We start from the raw sequence: 10,041 nt of genomic DNA, 5'->3' as shown, positions 1-10,041 counted from the left end.
CGACCTTGCTGTAATTAAGAAAACAGGATAGTTGATGCAGTGTCTGCTGTTCTAAGTGGGAGTGAATGTTTACCATGCATGTTGATCTGTGTTTTAACATGCCATCAACATGCTCATTTGCACTTGTGCCTGGCCCAGTTGCATGAGACCTCGGTTCAACGGCCTGTAAAGGCTCATAGACATTGTATTGTCAAGATAGGCAAGGTTTTTAGTAACGCTTTGATACCTTTGTGAAAAGTTCAGATTAGTAGAAAAATTACCGGTCAGCTGTCAGTAGTTTGACATGGTAAATGTAAGAATATTAGATCAGTTTTAAAAGTATGAACACCAATTAAAACAATATAGAAGAACCAGGGGTAGACAGATATGTAGTCTTATTAAATGAACTGTAGCAGCTAATGAAACTGTTACAAGAAAAAACAAAAAAACAAAAAAACGTTAGGACTAAGTTTGAACAGTTGTTCATGAAAATACGAAAACCAACTAATTGCAATTCAGGTGTGTTTTGTGATACTCAAAAGTCTGATATATTTACAGTTATGATGTTAGATATGAAGCCCTGAAATGGACTGGCGACCTGTCCAGGGTGTACCCCGCCTCTTGCCCAAAGACTGGTGGGATAGGCTCCAGCTCCCCCACGACCCTTAATCAGACTAAGCAGTTTGGATAATGAATGAATGAATGTCAGATATAAAACTTAACATGGGTATCAAAGCCAAAACTGAATTATTGTGATGCTCATTTACCTCTCTGATACATTTAAAAATTATTTTCCATAACTATCTCAGTCATCCATAGTTGATCCTTTTACATGTATCTCTGCTTTGCACTTCATTTGTTTTCCTCCAGACTTCCTCACCTCATATATCTAAATTCCTGTCCGTTTTCCTACTGTTGTCTTTTCAGTTGACCTTGACCCCACAGCAACAGCTGTTGCTCCAGCAGGCCCAGCTCCTGGCTGCAGCCGTGCAGCATTCAGCCAGCCAGCAGAACAGTACCACAGGGGCCAGCATCTCGGCCACCGCAGCCACACCTATTACCCAGCTGCCCCTGTCACAGCCCATCCAGATTGCCCCTGTAAGCCTCTATAGCTTCTAGAAATACTTCCATAACAGATCCTGACCACAAGTTTGAAGCGGAAACAGCAACTTAACTACTTTTGTGTTTCCTGCAGCAGCTACAACAGCAGAATCTAAGTCTGCCTCAGTTTGTTTTGGTTCAGCCTGGCCACCCGATTGCCACGCCAATCCAGCCCCAGTTCATCATCTCACAGACACCGCAGGCACAACAGAGTGAGTAAAAACACACTGTTTCGTTTGCATGCCCGTTAAAAAGGAGGGAGAGATTTCAACTATTTAAGTTTAAAGCTCTGTTTTATCTCCTCTTACCATGTGTATTTCTCTTTTCAGGCATATTGCATCCCCAGAGTCTTCTAACTCAACTACCTCAAAGCCAAGCTAACCTCCTGCCAACTCAACCAAGCATAACCCTTGCAACTCAGGTTGGTAATGATGCAAGCATCTCTTCTAAAAAGTTTGAAAGAGATGAGTTATGTTAGTTTCACTTACAGTGCTTAAACTTCTACTGCTATTTTATAAATTTGCTCAATGCCTTTTTGTTCACACTTATGGTTTTTCATCGTTTTGAGGACTTTTCATCTTTAAGGGAGGAAAAAAACCTCATACGTTATGCCTTTGTTCCCGCCAGCCTGCAACTCCAACCCGCACAACAGCCGCCACACCTATTCAGTCCCTGCCCCAGAGTCAGACCCCACCCAAACGATTGGACACCCCCACCCTGGAGGAGCCAAGTGATCTGGAGGAGCTGGAGCAGTTTGCCAAGACTTTTAAACAGAGGCGAATCAAACTGGGCTTCACGCAGGTGTGTGTGATACTGAAAAGATCCTCATAGATTCAGTTTTGTTTAGATTTGCAAATGTGTTTCTTTTTTTTCTTTTTTTCCTTTTGGCAGTGAACACCTGTGGATGTTTTCATATGTAGATTTGTGTAAATAAGTCATGGGGCAAGGCTAGCTATATTTATTCATTTAAATATCTACATCATTGAAAAGGAAGTTCTCTTTACCTTGCTAAATGTGTGTCAATCACTTACATAAACACGTAATATGCAAACTATGGTGATGTTTTGCCCATTCTGTCCTTTACTGTTCCTCATACTGTACTATTTGCTCTTATTCAGTACCAATCTCAAGTTCAAACATATTTTTGTATTCCTTTTTACTACAACTTGCTACTCTGAAACAAAGACTAGTTGGTGTTAGCTAGAGTTGAGGAGCAGCAGGCAAGTGGTACAGGTAGAGGCAGGTGCTGATTTGCATATTCCTAGTCCCATGCTTATTAAATTAGACAAAAATAAAAAGTTCAATTTGGGCCATTTCAAGACATTGTGACATTATTTTCATGGGAAAAGCCTTCTAAATATGTAATTTATGATATATTGAGATTTATATTTAAGACTTTAATCAAAGTCTTGAGACAAGAGGAGCTTAAATAATTTATACTGTCATATTTCTCTGCCTTTTTCTTACTACTTCTCATAGGGGGACGTTGGCCTGGCTATGGGGAAGCTGTATGGAAACGACTTTAGCCAAACTACCATCTCTCGCTTTGAGGCCTTGAATCTAAGCTTTAAGAACATGTGCAAACTCAAGCCTTTGCTGGAGAAGTGGCTCAATGATGCAGGTTAGTCCCTAAACCCACCCAAATAATAATAATAAAAAAAAAAAATCAGTTTCATTCTTGTTTTTGCATTCTCATTAATGCCGTGAGAACAGTGGTTATACTAGGTGACACACCTGTAAGGGGGGGGGGCAGAGGTGCTGTGCAACCCATGTAAATGGTGGATATGCTCTACCCCAACAACTTTTGCAGCATATACTTTGTCTTTACCTCCCTTCCTTTCCTTTGTGTCGGTGCTGTTTGTGCAGAGAACCTGACATCTGACCAGGCCTTGTCCAGCCCCAGTGCCCTGGGCTCCTCAGGCATGGGCATAGAGGGCATCAACCGCAGACGGAAGAAAAGGACCAGTATCGAGACCAACATTCGAGTGGCCTTAGAAAAGAGCTTTCTGGAGGTGAGAAGTTCAAATTCCTTGGGTTTATGGGATTTATGGGTTATGATTTTGCTTTTTGTTTTTTGTTTAACTAGTACAGTATTTGACATTATCACACTATAGAGGGTTCATGATAAACCTTTTACATTGGTTGTGCTTGTACACCATAACTCTTTACTTTTAAGTGCACCCCACTTGTTACATCGTTAATCTCAGCACTTGGTTTTAAAACATTTTGAGCACATATCTGTAAACATTTATGTCTGTTGTTATTTTTAATTGTTATTTTGATTATTATTTTAAACCAGAATGAAGTGTTGGAAAATGTTATTTTGTAACATTATTGTTTAGTAGAAAATGAGAAGCCCCCCCCCTTTTTTTTTTTTTTTTTTTTTTTAATAACTAAACATTAAGTGCTAGCTTTACTGATTTGGATTACATTTAATATTTCAAACTTTGAAATGAGGCCTTGCTATTTCTGGCAAATTTCTATTCTTCAGATTTACATTCAATCTTTGTTAGGATAATTATCTTCTGTGACTTGAATATACATGAAAAGCTGTTCTTTGGGTATATGAAATGTCACATTTGTGGCTACACAACCAGACACAAATATCAGTATTTTTATATACATGGTAGCCTCTCCCATTAGTAGTTCTGTAGTGTGCTTTTGTTATTTGATGTATGTCAGACAGTGTATTTCAAGTTTAATGCAGCTTTTTCATTTTAAGAGCTGCGTTGTGTTGAATTTAGTCTTTTTTCTGGGTAACTTAAGGGTTTCTGCTATTTTCTTCACCTATGCTGTGACATTGTAAAATAGTAAATGGACTTGTACTTATATAGTCTCTTATTTCCAGTCATGCTGACCACTCAAAGTGCATACATATCACATTCTCTCACACACACACACACACACACACACACACACTCATTTCACACACTCATACCTAGTTAGGCACATTGGAGGGCGACTTGGGGTTCAGTGTCTTGCCCAACGACACTCTGGCACATAGTCAGGAAAAGCGGACTCGATCCCCCCACCCACTTTCCAGTTGAAAGACAACTGCTCTTCCTCTTGAACCACAACCGCCCATGAACCATGAAAAACTGTATAATTAGTGGGGAAAATAGATTTTTATATATTAGCAAATTCCAGAATATCTCACATTTTATAATTGATTCCAGTTTCAGTGATTTATGTTACTCTTCTTCATGCTTGATGTCTAATGTAGTGGTAATTTTAACCAACCCCCTTTTTTTTCCTGCTATTTAATTGGCTTTTTATCACAGTGTCATTCCTCCTTTGGTGTAGATAAGGAGGGGATGCACCCTGAATGTGGAGACTGACATTTAGGGAGATAAAGTCCAAGACAAAAAAAAGTTAAACATACAGGACACATTTTTGGTGGCATGGTCGCACTCTATAGCCTTCCTATACATGTCTGTGTGCAACCGTAGATGTGATAACACTGTGCAGTAGGCTCCTCAGTACTGACAGGGAATCCCTGGCTCTTTTGCCCTCTTCAAGCAGAACCAAAAACCTACCTCTGAAGAGATCACCATGATCGCTGACCAGCTCAACATGGAAAAGGAGGTGATTCGGGTCTGGTTCTGCAATCGCCGACAGAAGGAGAAGAGGATTAACCCTCCAAGCAGTGGCAACAGCGGAGGAGGCAACACCCCCATCAAAACCATCTTTACTCCCAGCAGCCCCTTGGTAAAGACTGAAACACTTCAATGAATAGATTCTTTAAATGTTTGATGTTATTCACAGACAAGTTCTGTTTTGTTATCTAAGAAGCATTCTGTTCTGATGTGTAATGACACACACTAACTCATATACTGCTGCTCAGGTGGCCAGCACAGCAAGCCTTGTTAGCAGTCCAACATCTACCACTCTGACTGTTAACCCAGTGATGCCTCTCACCAGCACCAGTGTTTCCAGTTTGTCCTTTACAGGTGAGTTAGCGCTTACTGTGTGTTTGTGTGTTTGTATGTTTGCGTTTAAGTCACATGCCTGGTGCTTTCTGCTTATTTCTGTTTTTTTTTTTCCCCTATGAAAATGATTCCCTTCTGCCTTACAGTGGCTCGGCTTCACTTTCTATGCACAGAACCATGAATATGCAAACTGATTCCCTCCTCCATCTCCACTGCTCACCTGTAGCTGGAACATACCTGTTCCCCATTTAACTCTGTTTTAAACCCCATAGTTGCATTGTTGGATTAATGAATGATGTGTATTCAAATGATGGTAAAGGGTTTTGTCAGTGCTGACGATGAGAAGAAAAACAAGCTAGCAGAAAGCTTGGCATCTATATTTGTCCTGAGTAGGTTGTAATTGCACGCTTGTTTGTAGTCCTACAACAGTGCTTCCTAATTTGGTTCAACAAGGGCCTTATTTTAGCTGGTTTTCTATGTATTCCTGCTTCAGTACACCAGAATCAGCCTAAATGGATCTAAACTTGTCAAATCCTGCTCAGTGATTCAGGAATTTGAGTCTGGGTGGTGAAGCAGGGATACACATAAAAAACCTGCTGGATTGCATTTTTTTTTAAAGAGAGACAGTGTGTCATTATGTAGAATAATAAGCTTTTGCCCCCAAGTGGTGGACAATGAGGTTATGTTGTTATTTATAAATCCATATTTTATCAGATAAGGATGTAGCTACATCAAAGCCATCATTGGGCATCGTATTATTATCTTCACGGAGATAAGAGGAACTAAACGTCTTCTGTTTTGTCTCCACCAAGGCACAACAGTTGGAGCCACAAACACTGCATCTGTCATCTCCACTGCACCTATGGTTACCACAGCAACCAGTTCTCCATCTTTAAGCCCATCTCCGACGACTAATCAGTCCACATCCACAAACAGCAAACCTGCCATTCAGGCTCAGACGATTGTCACCCAGGCACCAACATCTGTAGCTACAACTTTAGGGGCAGGTCAGGTGATGGTGGCAGCTCCGGGGCTGTCTGCAGCGCTGCAGAGTGCTGCCCAGTTGCCCACCAGTGCCAGTTTTGCCGCCATGGCTGCTGCTGCTGCAGGGCTCAGCCCAGGACTGATGGCGTCCTCTCAGTTTGCGCCAGGGTTAGTACACACTACTTTTCACTCTGACCTCTGTGGTGATCTATTTTGAACTGAATGACCTTGTCTTTTTATTCAGGGGCGCCCTCCTCAGTCTGACTCCTGGGGGTCTCAGCAGTGCTCTTAGTCCTGCTCTTATGAGTAATAGTACCCTGGCTACTATTCAAGGTGTGTACTACAACAGTCCTATGCTGCTCAGATATTCTCTGGTGTGAAGAAAGATATCTGTTGTTGCTCAGGTTGCATAAAGTCATCAAAACTACCAAATAGTTAATGTGTGTAACAAAGCAAATGCTGCATGAAGACATTTGCATAATTAGACTAAAGCATGCAAGGACACGCCCATTAGGTTTAATCTTGCTGAGAGGAAATTACTTCTGTGAACAGTGAAATTAATCCTGCTGAGCCTTAATAAATATAGTGTTGGAAAAACATTCTGCAAAGAGAAAATCTGAGGCGTGGATGCTGAGTAATTTAAAATCTAATCAAACTTTCCTCCCAAACATGATCTGTATTTAGTTTCCTCTCAGTAAGACCAGTTTTTTCCTTCACACACTGAAACAGAGCCTCACTGAAATGTTGTTGTCGTGTTCAGTCTTTAAATACACAAACGGCTGCTTTATCCTTTTCACAGCACTGGCATCAAGCGGCACGATCCCCATCACTTCTCTGGAAGGTGGTAACCTGCTGTTCGCCAACACCTCGGCCGCTAACACATCCAACCTGGTGACCACTCCACTTTTCCTGAACCCCCAGAACCTGTCGCTGCTCACCAGCAACCCCGTCAGCCTGGTGTCGGCAGGAACTGGGGGGCTGCAGGTCACTGCTGATGCCCACCATCAAGCCACCACGGCGGCTGTGCCTGTGCAGGCCTCGACCATTACCACTGCCTCCAAGGCTCAGTGAAACAAGTCGAGCTTAGTCTCAAATGAACGCCCCACGTTTCCTACGTTGAGCACTACTTCTTTCACACCGTGTAGGGAACAGGGTGGTTGTTTGAAATAGGCTCTGCATTTTGCTAACATACCCACATTCTTTGCATTATATCCACCATTATTCAATCCTTTTGCTGCCACCAAAAAGAAAAACAACCTCCAATAAGATTGGGCCTTTTTTTCTTTTTATTTTCCCCTGTGTTTTTGTTTATGATTCTTGGACATGTTTCACAAACAGAAACCAGATGGACACAGTTGTTGGCCTGCCGCTTATGACAAACCCTGACAAATATCCCTGACACTGTCAGCCTGTTCACGTTTTGTACATATGTGCTCCAGTTTCCAGGGCAGAATTCTCTCTTCAACTTCTAACCAAAAAATCAACAACAAAACAAAACCAACTTGTCTTTTAACATTCAAACTCAACAGATTTTTACTAATTTCACAAGTTCATCACTAACAGGGGTTTGTTCGTCACCCTACCTTTATTGTCTTGGTTTTTTTTCTTCCTTTTTTGACAGGCCTTGACTTAAATCATATCAAATTTATATTTTAGAAACTTTTTTCTTAATCTCTTTTTTTTTTTGTCTATATTGTGTTTGACATTTTTCAGAACTTTGTAAGTCGTCTATTAAGTTAAGATTTAACTATCACTTTTTAATCGTGGTTCTAAGGCTTTAAAAACGAGTAATAAGTGGCCGATATAAAGGTTATCATTGCTTTAAGGGTCGGAGGGACAACGTGGGTCTCTCCGAGTCTCTCTTCTGGAAACACTGAGTTTTACATTTTGCTGCGGCACCGAAGACACCAACAAGCTTTTGTAAAATGGTGGTCTAGGTGTGGATCAGACGCTGACAGAAAACGACTTAAAACAGTACATTGAGAGCTTTAAAGTGAGCTGCAGACCTGCAGTCCTGCGACTGAATGAGAGCGTTTGTGGGTTTGTGATGTCCATTGGAGTACTGTACATTGTGTTAGAGTTCAGAGGCAGAAAGTAAATGTTTGTTGCTGATAGCTCTGGCAGATGCCGAATCGTCAGCAGCGGCACAGTCCACATTGTTCCGAGCTGGACTAGTAGTCCATGGATCTTTGCCACCATACCAGACGTGTGGTCGCATCAGCTTGATGAGGTTGTCGTATTGTGTTTTTTTTTTTTGTTTCTTTTTCTTTTTAATAGTAGTACTGTTGTATCTACTTGTGCACAGTATCTGTACCAAAAAAAAAACTGGATTGATGAGCTGCAGTCTGCCTGTTTCGGGAGGAAGGAAATTCTGTCTTTTTATTCTGTCTGCAGTCATTTGACTGATTGCGTACTTTAAGATATACCAAAAAGATTTCTTAAAATAATTGCTGTGTGTAGTCACTGTAGCTTAGTCTTAGTCAATATATTTATGAGTACAGAATCTCTCTTCATTATCAGCAGAATATAGAAATGCAATATTTTGATGATCATTTCCAAAGACTACCTTTGTTTAATTTGATACAGTGTCTCATAGCTCAATTTTTGATTGGCAGCACAACTTACCAAAAATAAGAGGGATTGGCGGGTCGGGTGTGAGCAAGTTGTTTCTTCTTTATCATTTTTGTTGTGATTATTTTTATAACCACCTGGGCCTCGCCCTTAATGATCTGGTTTTTCTGTAAGCCATTTGATGGCTTTCTTTCCTTTTTTGTCTGTTGTGGTAGCAGTTTTTGTGGATTTTTTTAAAATTTTTTTATTATTTTTTTTACCATTGTTGAAGCGGTTTGTATTTTAGTTTTGTGCTAAAATTCAGCCATAAAACAACAGCTTGAACCAAAGTGGTTTTCCTCAGTAGTTGCTGTGCCTGAGCACACATATTGACGTTAACACGATTTCTACTCTCCACAAGTGATTTTTCTCCTCTCCCACTTCTGTCAATGCCAGATTTTCTGTTTTTTCCCCCCTTTTTTTTTCTTTTCTTACTGATTTGGTGCTGCTGGACACAGATCATAGAAACTTAGCTTTAACAACCCGCTGCTGAAGCTCCCGATGGAGCCGAGCTGTCGAGAGGCCTGCATGTTTCCTTATAGCTTTATGACTACGTCCTGTGAAAATCAGGGTTTTGTAGTTGGGACCCTCCCAGCTGGAGGGCTCACCTATGTAAATGCATAGATCTGATCATCAGAGAACATTCTTCACCTCCTCTCAGCGCCACCACTTTCAACCAGTGTGTGAATAAATAAACAGTATGCTGCTCCCAAAATCGGTCTGTGGACTAGTTTAAAACCTGCCAAACTATCTAACCCAACACAGCTGGGGGGGCTTGTTGGGGTTAATACCATTGTGTGCTATACATTCAGCTAAACCCCACGCAGAAGTAGCATTGTTACGCATTTAAATGAATGATCTCCATGATTATTATTATTGTGGCTCTAAGCAGTGAAATTTCTCCATGTTATCCTCTGTGTGCTTCTTTCCTCTTGAATTATTTGACTGAATATACCTCAGCAACACTTCGACATACAAGGTTCACCTTTAGACATTTCTGTGTATAAAACATTGTAGAATGTAAAAAGTACTGTCTGGCTCGCCATTCAAGGTTTATACTATTGAACCCTACATATGAACCGTAAGCAAAAGACAACCTACTACTGCTTTTTTCTAGTACTACTATTTATGGGGTATTTCCAGGTTTAAATATGATTTTGAGATCCTTCTTGCCAAAGTGAGAGCCTTTATATTTGCAGCTTGGTGGATGTCTAGCTGCTCGTGTTGCTGGTTTCCCCACCTTTGGAGCCCCCGAGGGGCCCAGAGAACTGAGTCCTGTTCCAGTGCTGTTTGTAGTTACGTTTGCTAGCACGTTGAAGCAGTTGGCACCATAGGATGTTACTGAAATATTTATCTGAGGAAAGACTTAAGAATTAGATAAAAACGATCTTTTCTTAATTCTATACATATAAATATATATATAAATATATAGAAACAC

The 10,041-nt window shown here is 40.8% G+C and overlaps 1 protein-coding gene across 1 annotated transcript in view; it reads left to right on the top strand.

Annotated features, from left to right (window-relative positions):
* Positions 1 to 7,064, top strand: part of pou2f1b (POU class 2 homeobox 1b) — a gene marked incomplete at both ends in the record, with an annotated part of 19,965 nt that extends 12,901 nt beyond the window's left edge. The window contains 11 exons of the mRNA XM_079253707.1: positions 907 to 1,077; positions 1,175 to 1,292; positions 1,410 to 1,501; positions 1,708 to 1,881; positions 2,560 to 2,701; positions 2,947 to 3,092; positions 4,600 to 4,788; positions 4,925 to 5,030; positions 5,822 to 6,161; positions 6,238 to 6,326; positions 6,793 to 7,064. Of these exons, the coding sequence (XP_079109833.1) occupies positions 907 to 1,077; positions 1,175 to 1,292; positions 1,410 to 1,501; positions 1,708 to 1,881; positions 2,560 to 2,701; positions 2,947 to 3,092; positions 4,600 to 4,788; positions 4,925 to 5,030; positions 5,822 to 6,161; positions 6,238 to 6,326; positions 6,793 to 7,064 (1,839 nt within the window). The remainder of the gene's footprint in view (positions 1 to 906; positions 1,078 to 1,174; positions 1,293 to 1,409; positions 1,502 to 1,707; positions 1,882 to 2,559; positions 2,702 to 2,946; positions 3,093 to 4,599; positions 4,789 to 4,924; positions 5,031 to 5,821; positions 6,162 to 6,237; positions 6,327 to 6,792) is intronic.
* Positions 7,065 to 10,041: the final 2,977 nt, after the last annotated feature.

Source organism: Telmatherina bonti (assembly GCF_933228915.1).
Source record: "Telmatherina bonti genome assembly, chromosome: 15".
NCBI lineage: Eukaryota > Metazoa > Chordata > Actinopteri > Atheriniformes > Telmatherinidae > Telmatherina > Telmatherina bonti.
This window is presented reverse-complemented; position numbering and strand designations above follow the sequence as displayed.